Consider the following 19,209-nt stretch of genomic DNA (forward strand, 5'->3'; position numbering starts at 1 on the left):
TGCAGGGAGGCTTCCTAGGCCCAAAACGGAATGCAGGGGGTGTGCCCCCCCCGGCAACCCATTTTTGCTCCCAGGAGGATGCAGGGAGGCAGAGTGCTGCCTGTCACACCCCCTGGCCATGCCCACCATGGCCACGCCCACCCAGCCGGTCATTAGGGCAGAGAACCAGTTATTAAATTATTTGAATCCCACCACTGGATGTAACCATAAGATATGACATCATCTTCTTTACAGTATGCCTACTGATATAAGCTGGGCTCCTACATGTGACTAATTTGAGCAAAAAAAGAGAGAGAAAGAAAGAAATAGATGCTAAATAAAAAAATAGTGAGGCAGCAATACCAAATTTGTGAGGGAATGGGTTGTGGACATTTGCAGTAGCTAGAAGGAAAATAAACTCCCAACCATTACACTTGTTGCTATTTTTGATCCAGAAATAAAATATAAACGTTAGTTAGTAAATAAAGCAGCCTTTATTGTCACTCCTTATTTCTTAGGCAAACCCCTCATCTAAATGACAGTTTTCAGTAAACTTTAGAAGTCAAAATGAAAAGTGCCTCTTCTAATCTTTGTTGGAAGAAAACACTTAATCATGTGTTTATTTGTAGTCTTAAGCATTAACTCTGATGAGTTCATTTCAGTAACTTCGGCTGGACTTAACAGGGCAGTGGGCTGTAGGAACAAGAATATCTAAATCTAAGAATCAGACCCGTTTACAGTGTCTGTAATTTCTCCAGACTTTGCTTTTGTCCTGAGGGATTCATTCAAACAAGAGTGAGCTTTGCTCTTTCCAAATCGCTGCTTCTTGATCTAACATGAATGTTTGGACTGAATTCGATAGCAATCATGTGGTGCTCATGTTCACCCTATTGCCATACCTGGAAAGAGGTCAAATTCCTTGATGTCTCTTTAAACAAAACTGTTCTTGTAGATCTAGCTTGCAAGCGAGTTGCCTGCTGAGCTCTGGAAAAGAACTGTTGGATGCAAACAGGAAAAAGTATACTGTCTACATGAGGCCAAAAGACTGCTGTATAAAATGTAACTTGGAATTGGCAATAGGGAAGCTGAGTTAGATGGGGGTGGAGTTGCTTCTTTGCAGGTTTGAAGGCTGGCAAGGCAAGAAAATAAGAGGGCAGAGCTGAGCAAAGACATTTTTAAGAGCTCTTAAATACATGGTTAGTAAATGACAAGAGAAGCCATTTATGTAAATTTGCCCAAGTTGAGATTTTTTTTTAAGCCAACACAAGAAAAGCAACAGACTGCCATAGAATAGCAATTTTGGGGGGTTATTGTAAGATTTTTTTTTGGAGGGGGTGGTGGATTAGTTCATTGAAACAGACAGAATGTTGACACTACAAAAGTCAATGTTTTAAATCATTACCTTTCTCACTTGCGTAGGGTATTTTTATGTGGTTTGTTTTTAAGCTTTTGCAATCTTTAAATATTAATCCTTATTTTGTAATCACATCACTTCAAGGCAAAGGCCTTGCCAGAACAATAGGAGAATACCCAGTAGGGGAATTACTGCAAAGGTCCCGATGAGCACAAATTGCAAATCATTCAGTTTTGCAACATTTTTTTTTTGCTTTAATTTATATACCGCCCTTCTCTCGAGACTCAAGGTGGCTTACAATGCATTAAGCAATAGCCTTCATACTTTTGTATATTTATACAAAGTCAGCTTATTGCCCCCACAACCTGGGTCCTCATTTCCTTTGAAAGGATGGAAGGCTGAGTCAACCTTGAGCCTGGTGAGATTTGAACTTGCAGTAATTGCAAGCAGCAGATGTTAATAACAGTGCTTTAGTCCACTCTACTACAGGCTCTTATTATTATTATTTTATCCTGGCCCAGATAGGAATGCTTATGGCTCAAATGGTGTTTGATGTGGTTTAATTGCCAAGTGAAGAAGCCCAACAACTTTGAATGGGATTTTGAAATCTCTCGTGTTTGAGACGCTGTTATTATGATGCATAGTTATTATGAGATAATCCAAACACTTTGAAGTCACTCAGAGTCATCACAGAGGAGGACAGTTGTGGATTAGTAACTAACATTTTTGCATTAGCGCAACCCTATGACAATGTGCCTGATAGGTCTTGATCCTGAGATAGTATCATAGGGTGAGGCTGCATTTGAGCACAGGTTGATTTCCAGGCAATGAAACCAGGTTTCCCTCCTAACTTTTCTGATACTACTTGTTCTTCCACCTACATATTCTAATGGCTTCTTTTCCTGATGTGGGTCTTCATCTATCCAGAGATGTACTAATTGTTCTATAATCCCTCTGTATCACAGCAAGATGGTAGTATACTAGTGGCAAGATAAAAATATTGGGAAGTAGTTAGCTGTAAGTTTTTACAAATGTATCTGTTTGTAATGCAAACTCATGGACAGAGAACAGTTAAAGTTATCTTTAGAGATGAAAGGGTTGAACCTGTGGGAAGGAAGTGACGTCTCATGTGAGGTTTTATCCTTCAGATGAGGTGGTCTGGTGGGCAGATTTTATGCTCAGGACAATTTGCTTCTTTTCCTGATCTGAGTTTGGTCACTTCGAGGGCTTATTTTCAGGGGAGGTCTTATTTTTGGGGGAGATCTTATTTTCGGGGGAGATCTTATTTTCGGGGAAACGTGGTAGATTAAATTCAATTTAGGACACCTGACTGCTTAATGCAGAACAGCAAATGGTTTACCTTTACGTAACAAAACTAAGTAAGGTATGTTGACACCAGAGGAAGAGGAGGTATTCTCTCCATCTCAAATTATACATATATAAGTAGAACAAATTAAATAATTGAAATCACCAAGCATTCTTTGAACCTATATCCAGCTTCAATTGGCTCTGTATGCCAACTACAGCAAGATGAGTAATGGAGACCAATCAATAATGCATTACATTATTACCAGCAGTTCATGGCTCAAATTCATAATCTGTAGACAATTTGTATACCTCACTGCTGTCTTGCATTAAATTAAAGAGTTCATTCACCATTCTTCTGTATCTCAAAACAATATTTTAAAAAAGCATTTGCAAGATACGTCTGCATTTTATTTTTATTTCTTGTGCAGAATCTCTGGTAGGTTCCCCTGCCATTTCCCTCAAAAATAGTATTCACGCTCACTAGGGAAGAAACAGACATTGGACTTTATAATCCTGCTTCCTAGTCTTCTCTTTCAGTTTAGAAAGTCATTAATTTTGGTAGCTGACAATACATTATTTTATGTAGTTATAATTGCACACTATTAACAAATTCTGTACAGATATTAAAAATAGACTAAACAAACAAAACCATATAATAGGGCTTCAGTGCAATCTCTTCCCCCCAGGAGTATTTGCCACTGAACACAGTGGGATTTATTGCTGAGTAAGCATGCATAAAATTTCTATCTTAACGCTACAGAGTAAGAAGATAGAATTTCAAATGAGCAGTCTTATGAGATCTTTCCCATTTAGATTATTGAGTCTACTTTGCTCTTCAGGGATTCAAAATTAATCCATGATCACTAATTTTAGTTAGGGTGAGCCACCCACAGTCTGAACACAACACCAAGAGCAGCCCCAATGGGCAAGATTGATATTTTCAGTCAATGGGAGGATAGGGTGAGTTGATTTTGATAATTTAAGGGTGAAGTGCAGGGGTGAAATACTACCAGTTCGCACCGATTTGGGTGAACCAGTAGTAAAAAAATGCTAACGGTTTGTCTGAACCGGTATTTCCAACGATCAGCTGTGCCGTGCGATTTATATTTGCTAGAAAGCAGCAAATTCTGCTTTCTAGAGAATCTAAATTGCGTGGCACAGCTGATTCCCCCACCTCGCTGTTCTATTTACCTTCTTAAGCCTCCTTTTTCTGTGTGAAGCAAGCATTTGGTGCGAACTGCACATGTGCGTGCAGTGTGCATTTGGCACACACTGTGCATGCGTGGGAAGCGAACCGGTGGCAAACTGTGGAGGATTTCACCACTGGTGAAGTGATTTGTTAAGCCTTGCAGAAATTTAAGATGCTACCTTGGTCCTGCAATCTCTAATATTTCTCTCCCAGAGAAGAAGACAAAAGTGTGCAGAGCTTTAAGGCATCTACTTAATTTATATCAAAAAAAAAAAAAAAAAAAAGGTAAAGGTTTTCCCTGTCCAGTTGTATCTGACTCTAGGGGTCAGTGTTGATTTCCATTTCCTAGCTGTGGGAGCCAAAGTTATCAGATGCTTCCGTGGTCGTGTGACCAGCCTGACTATACATTGAACACTGTTATTTTCCTACTGAAGTGGTACCTATTTACCCATTAGCATTTTCATGCTTCTGAACTGTTAGATGGGCAGGATCTTCCCAAAACATTGACTCAATTCAATCCAGTAATGAAATGATGCTATCACCCCTCTAGTCCATGGAAATTTATTGTTGTTGTGGCTACAAAATGTCCATCTCCGTTTTAACTTGATCTATTCTTTTCCTTTCTAGGCTAGATGCTACTGCCAGGATAATATAATCTCAGAAATCCCAAATCCTCTCAAATTGAAAAAAAAATGATTGACCTCAAAACTGAGTTGAAGAAGAAAACTACATTTTCTGTCCGTAAGATACTATCATTATTAGGCTACTAACAATATTAAAGAAAAGCAGGATGGACTACAGAACTGTGGAATCTCTGGCATCCAATCCATCTGGGCTGTGGGAAGCATTTGTCATTTCACTGAAACTCTACCTCCCATTTTTTTACTGGGGAGTAGCAGTTTCCTTCAAGGCAATGGTGACGCCTTGAAATAGTACTTCCCCTGGATTTTGCCTGTTACTTAGCTGTAGAAATGGGCAGGAAAAGCCAGCTTTCAGCAATGTGGCCTCTGAAGGCACCTCAAGCTGGGAACATTTTCAAGTACATGCATCAGGGAGGAATCACTTCAAAACATTCCTACGTTCTTCAACCTGCTACTCTAAAAACTATGTGACATCTGGGGGTGGATATGGTTTTAGAGGACGCAAAGCTTTCATAGAACTATTACATCATCTGACCCACTTCAGGGCTTCAGGAGAAATCTGGTCTTTAAGCCAGATCCTATACCTTAGTTCAATGTGAATTAGCTTTGTTGATTTGAATTAAAAAGTCACATATCATTTGTGTTTATTCAAGCAAAGTTGTACGGGAGTATCCGGTTATCAAAGCTACTTTTTGAGAATAAGAATTGCAACAACAGATTATGCAGATTTATTTGCACCGTGAATGAGATAAGGAGAATGAAGCTGCACTGATGTATAATTAGGAAAGTATCTAGGTTACAGATAACTTCAAGCTGGGCAAGTCTGGGTGAAGGCATCCTGTTGACTTCACCCACTATCATTTGCTCTTGTTATTTACCTGGCTTAGCATCCTAATCTTGCCTTCTCCTACATACCAACCTCCACACGTTATGGGAATCCCAGGCAGTCCACAGAGAGGATGAATAAATACAACTGGAGTAGATTGCCTTCTTTCTTAATAAATTTGTTTTGAGAATTCCTAAAAACGCAATTCTTTTCAATACATTTTTGTAGTTTTAAATAAAATGGCCATTGTCAGAGGGTGCTCAACATCTTCCAGGTTTTAATACCAAATAGAAAAGCACTCACCTAACCAAGAGTGAATTGCAGGGACCTGCCTGCAAATTCACACTCTTGAAAAATTGTTCTAAAAGCATACAGACTTATAATTAAGGAAAAAAAAGTTCTTAATTACATGAACCGAAAGCTGTCTCTGCCTGCCACCCAGATCCATACAGTTGGTACCCTCATGTGTGTGTGTGTGTCAAGTCAATCATTTTGTGTGAGTCTGTGTGAACTTTTCAGCAAGTTCTGTGTGCATGTGTTCACATATATATACCCTTCAATTTAAGGAGAACTGGAATAACTAGAAAAGTAATGAATCTAGGACACAACTGACATATTTTTTATCCATATTCTGGTCCTGTCACACTTTCAAAAGATCAAAAAACACTGTTTCTTATTTTTTAAAAAAGCTACTTTTGTAACAGCACAAGACAAAATATTTTTTAAAAAAAGGTTCTGCGAAAGTCTAACCTTTCTCAGTCCTTGACAGGTGTGAAAATAGTTCTGCTTTTTCATATATATAAATTCTTCATTTCTTGATTGAATCTAAAGCTGGAAAGAGTCGTACTATAACATTACCCTGAAAAGTCTCAGTTCAATTTCGGGCTCAGCTGGAGATGGCAAACCTCTGAGAATTCAAGACTCAAACTCTGGGCTAGAAATAGTTCCAGATGGAATACATTTAAAATGAAAGTAAGAGTTGTTATACAAATCCAGTTAAGACTGGTAGGGACCTCAGAGAGAAGTCAGACTGTTTTATAATTAGCTGAATTAATCCAACTCCTTAAAAATGAAAAGTGGTGAAAAAAAAATCTTCCTAATACAGGTAGCAATGAAAGAAATGACCTTGCTTACCTCTTCCAAAGGAATCCTGGGACTGGAAGTCATCCGATATTGATCCAGCTCTAGATTTTTTGGCCCTCCCCCCATTTTCCTGATGGAGACAGGAGAGGAGAAGGCTGAGGATCGTTGGAGTGAGCCATACTTCATCATGTTTGTTCCAAACCGGATTCCATCCAATAAACGTATCAAAAACAGGTTGGAAGGCAGTTCTTCAATATTGCTGAGTACAAGGGTTCGACATTCAGGGCATCTCAGCTCCTTGTGTGATTTCAAAATACTCTGGAGACAAGGCTTACAGAAGGTGTGCTGGCACGGAAGCACCTTGGCGGAGGCATCCAGCTTTTCCAAGCACACTGGACACTCTAGCATGTCGAATAAAGATAAATTGTCCATGATGTTGATCTTCTACTCAGTGAAAAACTCCAGCCTCAGGTAGATCTAGAAAACTCCACATGCTTACTATTTGGTTGAACGGAGTTGGTTTGTTCAGGAATGCCCCATGCAGCATACTGGTAATTTTAAATTCTAAGAACTACTGTATTCTGTAAAGAAAATGACAGAAAAGAGAAATTATAGAGCCTAAATATTACAGTATTATGAAATGCATGCCGCCAACATTTCAAGAAATCCTTCATTAAGCAGTTTGCATGGTATATTCTCTCCCCTGCTTCTCATGTAGGTGTGACATTATTCATGTCTGAATAAGTATTAGATAAACATAATTATACCCAATGGCCAACTGGGATCAAGAAAGACCCAAGACCCAAAGACCCAATTTGTTGCAGTTAGCCATTGAATAAGAGAGACCTTGTTCCTTCAATCCCAATTGAGTTGACCACAGTAAGACAATACGCTTCTTGGATGTATTATAGGGTGATCCATCCATCTTCAAATAATGCTACATAAAAAAAGAATTATGTTGTGAATGTGACCAAACAATCACACCACATACAGTACAAACAGAAGGAATTCTGCTGAGACAGGGCTGAACACATTCTCCCCTCCCCTTTTTTGAAACTACCCACTTTATCACATTTCTGCATTTCCCCAATTTTCTCCTAGGAAAATCACCTTTAATAAAAGACACTGTTGTTGGCATACCTGGAAATAAAACAACCTGTGCTTGATTTCAAGAGACTGGCAATGCAGCTTGCTTTGTCTTTAATAGTTGACAATCCAATACCAACCCCCCAAAAGGGGGAGAATATTATTCCGCCCACAGCAGAAAAGTTACCCAACCTGTTCAGCACCTTTCCCAACGGTATACCAAGCCAAAGCAGTACCAATGTTTAATCCTAATTTCAAGTCCTGGCCTGCAAAAACGAGCCCCATGCCATCCCACATCAAAACACTGTCTGTTAATGAAGACTGAATCTAGTATATCGAGTCCGATCAAATGTTTCAAGTGTCGCAATTCCTGAGACACTTCCTTTCCTAAACTTGAACAATCCAACCTTGCTCTCTTTGTGACTCAGACTGCCGAGGAAGAGTTATAAGCTTCAGGGGCTGAGCTTTCTCACTGAGTGCTGAAGGAAGAAGTTGGGGGGGGGGGGGAGAAGAAAGAGATAAATTAGAACAGGCTCCTAATTTTAGTGCGTGCTACTGACCTTGCATTCATGACCCCCTTTAAAAATGAGTCCATCTCATGAAATACCAGCTCCAGAGCTTGCTTTTCTCTTTCTTCTCACTCTGAATTGCAGCTGCATTGAAAACTTTAACTAGGTGCATTACTCAGCTAAACTTAACACGTGCTGCCTTGTTAACTCATATGTTGCCAGGCTGCTACTCCTACACAGATTTTAGATCAGGGAAAAGAGTGCAGTCTGATTAGGCACCAGGAAGGAGCTGTTTGCTTGAAACCACACATACGCATTTGAATTATTTTGGCCTTGATTACAGTACATTGGATCAATAATTTGGTATAGTTTTTTTTTTCCCCTTGAGGGACTGATCTTGTTTTAGAAGCAGAGGGGGAGTGTAAAATCGGGATTTTTTAAAAAAACAACAACCCCACAACAAGCCTGTCTATAAAAGCAAAGAGCTGCCAGAGAAAATGAAGAATGCGTTTTTGGGATGCCGATAAAAATTAGACCCAAACACCCACTTGCCTAGAAGTATATCTCACTCACCTTAGTGAGATCACTATGGAGTAGACGTAGGTGGGATTGCATATTTAGAGAAATGAAACTTCAATCTCAAGAGGCATCTGCTGGGGAAGTGAGTGTTTTTGTTTCAAATCCAGCAACTTTCTTCTAAAGAGTTCATTCTTTGCCACTGACTTTACCCAAAAGGAGAGAGACAAGATCTAAAGCAAAGTCTTCATTTGAGAGCAGAGTGTAGCTCTGCTGAAAGAAAACAGCTTGGTTGCAACTTGAATTAAAATCCATATTTCCTCTGCTGATATTCACCTGAGCCGGAATTATGTTTAGAAGTGTTCTCTTAAATAAAAGAAACTGCATCAAGGGGAACTTGAAGAAAGTCCTTGGCATGAGTCAAAGAAGCAGCCTCCACCCTGTGAGACCCTGACTAAGACAACTCATAATGCCGTCACTTTCCATAGAACAATAATCCTCCACACCCCTTCAGTTTTTTTAAATTGCTTCTGTTGGCACCTTTTTAGCTCCACAGTATCCTTGTTGAAGTTTAGTAATCAGCACTGTACAGGTACTGTAGTCTTCAATTTATGCTAGGTCGCTTAGCAACTGTTTGAAGTTATGAGGGAGTCACCTTGGGGTTACTAATGACCTGGATTTGAAGTTCTGATGGTCACCCCCACATAGTCAAATGACTGAACTTCAGGTGTTTAGCAACATGGCCACGTTTATAGCTGTTTGCAGAGTCCTGAAGTCATGTGACTGCATTTTATGAGTGTTTTTCTGAAAATCTGCATTTCTACACTTTTCAGCAAAACTGGGCTCATAGAGATTCATTGGTTCACTTTATGACCATGGCATTTACTTAACAATCGCCACAAAAAGATCAGAAATTGAGTCAGTTATGTGACCAACCTGTTTTACAACCGCCATGACATTTGATGGGCAGGCACCATTATGGTTTAAGACAAAGACTACACACACACACAGACACACACATACACATATTCCAATATTGCCTTTATGCTGTATATAGAGTTGTATTAAAGCATTAGGTTAATGATTGTTGCCTACTGTTCTTTATGATATCAAGGATGGAAATTGAAACATACATGGTGTCAACATTTTCCTTAAGCATCACTATCTCAAATTCCTTTCCTGTTTGGTCAGTCCCTGCTCACACCCATCAGGAGAACTGAGGAGATTTTGCTGTAATATGCTTCACTTAATACTTGCTTATGTTGAAAAAAAATGAAAAGAACTATTTAGATGGATGCAACAATGAAAAAAGATGTAGATTATAGAAAACCAAAACAAAATACTTTGAAAGTGGCCTAAATCTAGGCATCAGTGGCATCTAAAGTCTGGGTATGGATGCAATAAATTGGAATCACCACAAGTTAGCAGATGTTTTGTTTTTTGTTGATTGTTTTGTCTGTGTGACAAAAGACAGTCCATCCATGGTGGCGTAATCAACATACGCCATTTAAAAAATAATGTTTCCTGTTGGATTTGGCTTTTTTTAACCAGTCTCCTTTTAAATTTGCTAAAAATTAATCCAGGGTTTGATTAACTTTTTAGATAGACACTGAAAAGTGTGAGCTCTCAGGCTATGGACAGTAATATCGGCAGGGTTTTTTTAAAAAAAAACAAGTCAAAATATTGGCTGTGGCAGCATAATGTGCATGGTATACCTGCCGAGCAGGTAGGCCTTTGACTGCCCTGTTCAGATAGCCATCTTGACATTTTTGACATCTCCTATAAAACATAAAAAATATTTGTCCCATAAAACCAGTGGTGGGTTGCCCCCAGTTCGCATTGGTTCTATAGAACCGGTAGTAAAACCGGTGGGAGGCTCCGCCCACCGACCCCGACATCATCAAAATGCTTCTGCACATGCACATAAGAGCGTGCGTGCGCACTAGCGGAGCAAGTAGGTGTGCACGGCCCCATTGCGAATTGGTAGTAAAGGTAAGTAGAACCCACCCCTGCATAAAACATATAAAACATTTCATCTAGATTAATAAAACACAATAAAATATAAATGTTAAAATGTTCTATGTTCAAATGCCAATATTTAGGCTATCTAACATTGAAGTGCAGCATCATTGACAGACTTGAACAATGGGTCCTATCCAACAACATGAAATTTAAAGTGGAGAAAAGCAAGGTTTTATACCTAGGCAGGAAAAATCAAAGGTACAAAGGTACAAGTACAGACTAAGTGAAACCTGGCTCAAAAACAGTAACTGTGAGAGGGACCTTGGAGTCCTAATTGATGATCACTTAAACATGAGCCAGCAGTGTGCAGCAGCAGCCAAAAAAAGCTAATACAATCCTTGGTTGTATAAACAGAGGCATAGAATCAAAGTCATGTGAAGCATTAGTACCACTTTATAAAGCCTTAGTAAGGCCACACCTGGAATACTATAGCCAGTTTTGGTCACCAATTACAAAAGAGATGTTGAGACTTTGGAAGAAGTGCACAGAAGAGAACTAAGATGATTAAAGCCACGGAGAGAAAAATATATGAAGAATGGTTGCAGGAATTGGGTATGGCCAGTCTAGAAAAAAGAAGGACTGGGGTGACATAGCAGTATTCCAGTATTTGAGGGGCTGCCACAAAGAAGAGCAGGTTAACTTATTTTCCAAAGCACCAGAGGGCAAGATAAGAAACAATCGTCGAAAACTAACCAAGGAAAGAAGCAACCTGGAATTAAGGAGAAACTTCCTAACAGTGAGGACAATTAACCAGTGGAACAGCTTGCTGTCAGAAGTTGTAGGTGCTTCATCACTGGAGGTTTTTAAGAAGAGACTGGACAGCCACCTATCTGAAATGGTATAGGATCTCCTGCTGGAGCAGGGAATTGGACTAGAAGACCTCTAATGTCCCTTCCAGCTCTATTCTGATTGATTGATATTTTTAAAAAAATCAGATATTGGACCTGTTTATGCCGTCAGTTTACAGCCAGTCATGATGTAATCTACAATATGAAGTGGGACCCTGGAGTCACATTGAAGGGAGGACTCTATGCCCATTTATATAGGGAGTCCCGGCAGATGCCATGTGAGTTGCGAATCCTATTCAAGATTGTTCACTGCTGACGTGGTAGTTCAAAACCTGACACATTTTGTGGGGTCATTTATGTGTCTTCCTATGTCTGGGTTTTCAACAACCGATTTGGCTTTCTATTGGAAATGGATGTTAAAGTTATTGGGCAGATATTGTGCAAGTGCCAGTGGGGTTTCCTGGATTTGAGTCTTCTGGTTGATAAATGAGAAAGGTTGGCATTTATTGTTAGCAGTGAGTTGTCCATAATTTTTCTGTATTCTCTCACCAGTGCATGTTGCCTTTGTAAAGCTGGTGGTGCTATACAGCTCAGAAGAGGAAACTAGCAAGTTAGAGTGGTTTTAATACAACCGCTTATAATCCTCATGGTGTCGTTAAATCTGGCGTCTAACTTACTAGTACGGCAGCTGTTAATGGCTATACAGGCACACAGTGTTCTGCTATGGAGTAGACCAACCCTAGTGCTGATAACCTGAGGGTGGCAGCTGAAGCTCCCCATTCAGTTCCACATAATTTCAGAAGTATGTTGTTCCTCGTATTGATTTTTGCTGCTGTATTCTTTTGGTGTATCTTGAAGGACAGACTCTGGTCCAATGTTACTCCAAGGTACTTTGGATGGGATCAATAGGGGAATAAATTATTTAAATAGATCTTTGGTGCTTCATATGCTAGTTTGTTGTTAAGGTGGAAGCACGTAGTTACTGTTTTGCTGGTGCTAGGCTTGAGCCTCCAGGCAGTGAAGAATTTTCCAAAGAGTTTAACAGGAGACTGTCTGCCACATCCATGTGTTTTTTTTTGTATTGCTACGATCCAAATTTGATTCCCCTAGCCTAGTTGCTGGCATATCTGATATGTATAAATTGAATCGTGTATGTGCCATTACAGAGCCTTGTGGGGAGGCTGTTGTTTAGTCTTCTCACCTTACTTTTCTAACACTATCTTTATTGTAAAAGGGCAGTAACAGAATCTTGCAGGTCTGAAAGCACTTCTCCCTCCTTTCCTTTTATGTCCTAGAAAACTAAAGAGGGTCCCATATGAAATGCTTCCCTTGCCCCTTTTCCTTCTGTAGGCTGGGATACCTTTTGTGTGATGGTTGTCTAGGATGTGGCTCTTCCTCCTGTCTCTCTAGATCAGTCTCACATACTATTAAAAGGTAAAGGCTTCCCTCGCACATATGTGCTAGTTGTTCCCGACTCTAGGGGGTGGTGCACATCTTGGTTTCAAAGCCAAAGAGCCAGCGCTGTCTGAAGACATTTCCGTGGTCAGAGTCTAGTAAAAATTATTGTTAAACATATACTTGCCAACACCAAGATAATGGAATGTCCTTACTAATTCTCTTGGGAAGTCAGGAAGAAAGCTTCTCAGTATGCTCCTAGAGGATTGAGCAGCCTCCCTAAAAAGATAGATTAGCACACAATAATTGTTCCCTTTTGGAAACAAGTTAACAATGGAGTTCTTTGAGAAGGCTTTCTATAGCAATAACACTTAGACTTATATACTGTTTCACAGTGCTTCACAGCCCTCTCTAAGTGGTTTACAGAGTCAGCATATTGCCCCCAACAATTTGGGTCCTCATTTTACCCACCTCGGAAGGATGGAAGTCTGAATCAATCTTGAGCCTGGTGAGATTCGAACTGTTAAATTGCAGGCAGCCGGCAGGCAGCTGAAGTAGCCTGCAGTACTGCATTCTAAACACTGTGCCACAATGGCTTTCTATATTTATTTTATTGAGTGAATATATATTTATATATACATATATATTTATACTGTTCTAATTATTTTTAAATTTGTTAATTATTGTATTATTGTAGACATTTTATGTTTATACATTTTTAATAATCCTTTTAGTATATATTTCTGTCATTTTCTCGTGGAAAATTGAGAACGCCAATTAAATTCACAAACTAATTACATTTTTTTTTGGTAAATCATATAGAGTAGACTGATATCTAAATTTGAGTCTTTTGAACCTCTTTAGCATTCTCTGCCATTGTTGGAAAAAACTCAAATTTTGAAAATGTTGAGTTTCTTGTTCTGAGTGCATTTCTTCAAGAGAAACCTGTTGGAGAGCATATTCTGCTAATGGGCAGAACAAAATCCTAAATGTGTAAGACTATTCAGTTTCTTCCCTCCCCCACAAGGTAGAGCAGTGGTCCCCAACCTTTCCAGCTTTGTGGACTGGTGTGCGTGTGTGTGAGAGAGGAAATGGTTCTGTGGAGCTTCAAATGGAGCTTCATGTAAGTAGGTAAGTGCTTGCCGTTTGCACAAATAGAGCTGTGCATGTGTGCTTATCTGCCACTTGTCAAGCCCAATTCTGAATGGACTGTGGACCAGTAGTGGGCCACGGCCCGGAGTTGGGGACCTTTATGGTAGAGTACCACATGAGGTGTAGATCTGAAGTGATTGCAGATAAAGAGTGTTGATGTCCGTACATAGTTTAAGAAACAGGATCGGATTCCATAAAGTCAAAATATTCATTACGTTGTACCCTGTCAGGTCCAAAGAACCAAGAATGATACTCGGATTTACTTTTGAGTAGTTTCTTTATTGTTGTTTCCTATAGACAGAAATCTTGCCAGACTAAAGCAACTATCTGCAACTATCACCATAATTGTGAATGGCTAGGGAGGGTCCACCTTCACCCTCTTCCTGCATACCAAAAATTCCATGCTTCACCGTCTCTTTGCTCTCTGGGAAAGAGCCCCTCCCTTCTGTGACTCCAGATTACATTCCACCTCCTGCCCTGGAATGGCTTCTGTTTTCTCTCTTTTATAGAATTACATTTGAATGTTTTGGAGACCCAGATCATCACATTTCAAGTATTTAAGAAATATTGTCTTTAGTATTGTCTATATTCTATTGTGGCCTATAATGGGTTCATCATAGCTTTCCACCACAGTTATCAGTAAAGTTTTATCTTTTATCAAAGAACTATAAATCTGAGGATTTCTTAATTCATGGATTCGAAAAGGGCTGTCTTTTTTAACCTTTGTAAAGAAAAGTCCAATATCAAATCATACATTTTTTAAAAAAGTTTCCCTCAGGAAAGACTAATTAGTTTAGCAACATGCAATTGAAATGGAAGAAAATCCTTTTTTTATTTATTGTTAGTCCCTCTAAATTTGCCAAATAAAAATAAAGCTTGAATAAAGCTTTGTTTGAAACTTTAGCAACTGCTTGATCAGATCTAGCTTGTATATTGATGAATCTGTATCTGCATGACCAGATATACAAGTCTGAATTATGGTATGGTATGAACCCTGGATATTCAGGAAAATATAGACTGGAGTGGCTCCTAATTAAAATATTTTTAATTAGAATTTATATAACTTAGTATGCATTGGATTATATTAGTATTTCAGGTTGATAAGCAGGATATAAACGTGATAGGTGGAAGGATGGATGGCCTACTTATCACAATATCAAAAGTGATTGTGCTTCTGTCTTGTATTTGTTCAATAGAAAGCTTATATTTATCTCTGCATAATATGCACACAGGATTGGCAGTGACAAAACTCTTAAAATGCCAAATTGACACCTCAGATTTTTTTTTAAAAAAAAAGGTGGAGAAGAAGAAATACCTCCTACTTTATATGAACTTGTCACATCTGCACCAGGAAAAAACATGTTTTTATTATCAACATATGAGCAGAGGTGGGTTTCAGCAGGTTCTGACCAGTTCTGGAGAACCGATAGTGGAAATTTTGAGTAGTTCAGAGAACCCGTAGTAAAAATTCTGGCTGGCCCCACCCCCATCTATTCTCTGCCTTCCAAGTCCCAGCTGATCGGGAGGAAATGGGGATTTTGCAGTAACCTTCCCCTGGATTGGGGAGGGAATGGAGATTTTGTAGTATCCTTCCCCCAGAATGGGGTGGGAATGGAGATTTTACAGTATCCTTCCCTTGCCACGCCCACCAAGCCACACCCACAGAACCGGTAGTAAAAATGTTTGAAACCCACCAATGCACATGAAGACAAAGTTTTAATTAAAAGTGTTAAATGAATGTTCTCCCAATGTTACAGTAATGCTCATTTTGTTCTTTTCAGATGTGTTCCGAGACTTTGAACAACATGTCCCTATGATAAATCATGAAAAAAGGATAATAGTACAGAGAGGACATTTTCAAAATACACTACAGTAGGGAGTAATTGTGGGCAAGTCAGCAGCCCAGTTTTCTTGAAGTGAATCACAACTCTTAAGTTTTGAATATGTTGAGAGACGTGCAAGGAAACCCAATGTAAGTGGATTCAGTGCCAGGAACACTTTGCTTCTGTCGGAAATCGCTATAGTGCTGAATTATCCTGCAATTCTGGTGTGCTGTGGGAAGAGGATATTTCACTCCCATTTAAAGAGGCCTTTGGGAATCACAGGACAACACAACTGATTGCAACAGCCAGATAAAAATATGGTTCAGTTTGTGCATTCAAAAAGTGCCTCTTTAGATAAAATGTGCAGATTTCTGTCTCTCCCTCTGTCTTTCTTTTCTAGAGTGCCCTTCCAACAAACTTCACTGCTTCATTGACTGGATATTTAAACACCTAGCACAAGGTGGTGGAAAGCTACTTATAAAATTAAATACATAGGTTATGTTGCTAATAAATTCCGCTGTGGAGTGTTTTTCACATCCATGATCTGAGTAGTCCAGATTTTCTAGGGCACTAGTCACTTGTGAATTTTTAATAGCACCAATCCATAGTTCTGCTAAGGTAGATAAAGAAGTGAAGGCTACATCTTGTCAGTTTTGGTTGCAGTACTGAAACTTGAGGGGTTTTCCATCAAAATGACTACAGTGATTTCTGATGCAAAAAGAAAAATAAAATAATTGTTTCATCCTTATAATATAATCAGAACATTTAAGAAACAGAGAAAGTGCAGATCTGACCTGTGAAAAGCTTCCCTGCTCCTGTGCAAAATCAAATTCAGGGTTATAATATAATATAATAACAGAGTTGGAAGGGACCTTGGAGGTCTTGTAGTCCAACCCCCTGCTTAGGCAGGAAACCCTACACCACTTCAGACAAATGATTATCCAACATCTTCTTAAAAAACTTCCAGTGTTGAAACATTCACAACTTCATGGTTCATGGGCCAGGGTTTTAGAAAACACTATTTTTGGTTGGGGGAAATACTAGTTCTCTAAACTCAGATAGCATTAAGTCAAACAATTTGTGGATGGATTTGAATTACAAAATGAATGAGGCAGTTTTTTTAATATCGTGTGCATGGCCAGAGACTTCTCAAAAGCTATATTCAGGGGTGGGTTCTAAATTTTTTTACTACCGGTTCTGTGGGCGTAGCTTATTTTGTGGGCGTGGTCATGTGACAATTCTTTAGGATTTAGCAGAGATACTGGTCTACCAGGCTTTTAACTGCTTGCAGAGCTGTACCGGTCTACTCATTTGTTTTTGGAGGCACCGGTCTATCCATTTGTTTTTGGAGGCACCGGTCTACTCATTTGTTTTTGGAGGCACTGGTCTACCTATTTATTTTGCAGGCACTGGTCTACTCATTTGTTTTTGGAGGCACTGGTCTACCCATTTATTTTTGCAGGCACCGGTCTACTCATTTGTTTTTGGAGGCACCGGTCTACCACCACACTGCCTTTTAACACTGATCAGCTGTAGGGCGGCCCTTTGAAGCCCCCCGGCAAGAGTTTAAAGTTTTTTTCCTTCTAGCCGATCAGCTGGGACTCAGGAAGCAGCAATAGATTGTGGGTGGGGCCAAATAAAAGGTAAGAATAACGCAGGGGGGGTGGGGGGGTGGGGGGGCAGAACCGGTTTGATGATGTCATATCGTCACCACTACCGGCTCGGCGGAACCGGGCAGAACCGGGAGGAACTCATCACTGGCTATATTGCATAAGGAAATGCTAGAGAAACACAAAATATTCTACATGCATTTTTATGCACTCAGCAACTTAATTGTTGGAATATATATTTAGTTATATATTTTTTAAAAATATTCCTAATGCCTTCCATTAAAAGGAAAATCATTTTGTTATTTTTGTGTGTGTTAAATTTAATGTCCAATATCACTTAATCTGTAATCTGAGAAGCAAGGGATTCTTTGCCTATGAGATCTACATAAAACATAATTGAAAGTATTGGGTCCATACAGAGATGAATGTGTGAATATGCTGATTAGAAATGTGGAAGATGCTAATAAGCTCAAGTAATTCTCAATTTACAAGCTTTCGTTTAGTGACTGTTCAAAGTTACAACGGCTCTGAAAAAGTGCCTTTTGCAGGCTAACTTTGCCCACCAGGAGTTCGATCCTGACTGGCTCAAGGTTGACTCAGCCTGCCATCCTTTTCAGGTCAGTAAAATGGGGACCCAGATTGTTGGGGGAAATATGCTGACATTATACACAATTCAGAGAGTGCTGTACAGCACTATTGAATGGTAAATAAGTGCTTTTGCTATTGCCACACCCATCACAACATCCCCATGCTTATATGATCAAAATTTGGGTGCTTGACGACCAGCAAGTATATATGACATTTACAGCATCCCAGGTCTTGTAACTTTCATTTGCGACCTTCCCAGGCAGGTTTATAATGCCATTTGTGAAAAAAAAAAGTGTGGTAATAAATTGTGTAGATATATTTAGATGGCAGCACTGACATGTTCCTGAAATCCTGGAGGTAAGAGAAATATAGATCTTTTCATATGACTTTAGATGTGGCACAGGGAAGAAGTATTTGAATTCAGTGTAAAGTAATATGACACTCATGTAATAGGATACATAAAGAAGAAAGCATATATAGCATTTCTACTGAGAAATTATATATAGTTATATAATAAATTGGCAAACTCTTATCTTTCAGGAAATCTAATCAGTCTTTTTTTTTATTAGATCGCCAGTAACAGTTTATGGAGGATGCTAGTTACAAGGTATTACAAAATACAGATCTAAAAATAATTGCTTATTCTCCTACCAGTAAATAAGTATTCCATGTGCATATTCAGTTTTTGTTCTCATCGAAAGTTGGCAGGAAACAAAGGATATTACTTGCATGTTCCAAATTTACAATTCATCTTAAAAAGAAAAGGATTAAATCATACTGATCCTTATGAACAATTTCCAAAATGTTGGAAACTAGTTTAGGTGTTCTTGACTGAAAGTCGAGGCAGAAATAATATATTTTAGGAGGCGTCTTTACCTGCTTATTATTTCCAACACCCCCTGGGATATTTCTAAGAAGATAAGGGTGAGGAATGTTATTCTCTTCAAGATTATGGCTTGAAATGGAAACATGGGATTCTTATTCATCTATGTGTAGGTGTTGCATTAAAATGGCAGGAAACTAGAGCATTTGCCAGTGAGTGAAAGAAGTTATATAAAAATGTCCCAAAATAGACACATAAGATTTGAGGGTGGGTTGTTATACTTATGGAACTGCTGTTTGTTCAGTGCAAATAATTAAAAACAGCAGATCACTTGTTTTATACATGTGAAAATCCAATCTTTTACAGACAAGAAGGGAAAAACTCGACTATCCTAAAGATTAGTGAAATAGGCCCACAGAACTATGTCCATTTGAGCAATGGCTCTGCTGGTAGGCAGAAGGCAGAAGTTGTCTCAGCTGAAAAGTATTGGTGGTACATCATCTCAAAAAGCTAGGCT

The 19,209-nt window shown here is 39.1% G+C and overlaps 1 protein-coding gene across 3 annotated transcripts in view; it reads right to left on the reverse strand.

Moving 5' to 3' along the window:
- SH3RF2 (SH3 domain containing ring finger 2) overlaps nt 1–8,180 on the reverse strand; it is a 100,371-nt gene extending 92,191 nt beyond the window's left edge. The window contains exons 1-2 of one of the 3 annotated variants that reach the window (XM_034405015.3): nt 8,027–8,180; nt 6,432–6,961 (exon numbers count right to left, since the gene is read on the reverse strand). In XM_034405015.3, the coding sequence (XP_034260906.1) occupies nt 6,432–6,812 (381 nt within the window). In that variant the 5' untranslated portion in view covers nt 6,813–6,961; nt 8,027–8,180. Of the gene's footprint in view, nt 1–6,431; nt 6,962–7,226; nt 7,375–7,520; nt 7,881–8,026 lie in introns of those variants that run through there. The other 2 variants (XM_034405023.3, XM_087887426.1) reach the window with 2 other exon arrangements.
- Nucleotides 8,181–19,209: the final 11,029 nt, after the last annotated feature.

This window comes from Pantherophis guttatus, chromosome 2 (genome assembly GCF_059756535.1).
Source record: "Pantherophis guttatus breed Tessera chromosome 2, ASM5975653v1, whole genome shotgun sequence".
NCBI classification, from domain to species: Eukaryota; Metazoa; Chordata; class Lepidosauria; order Squamata; family Colubridae; genus Pantherophis; species Pantherophis guttatus.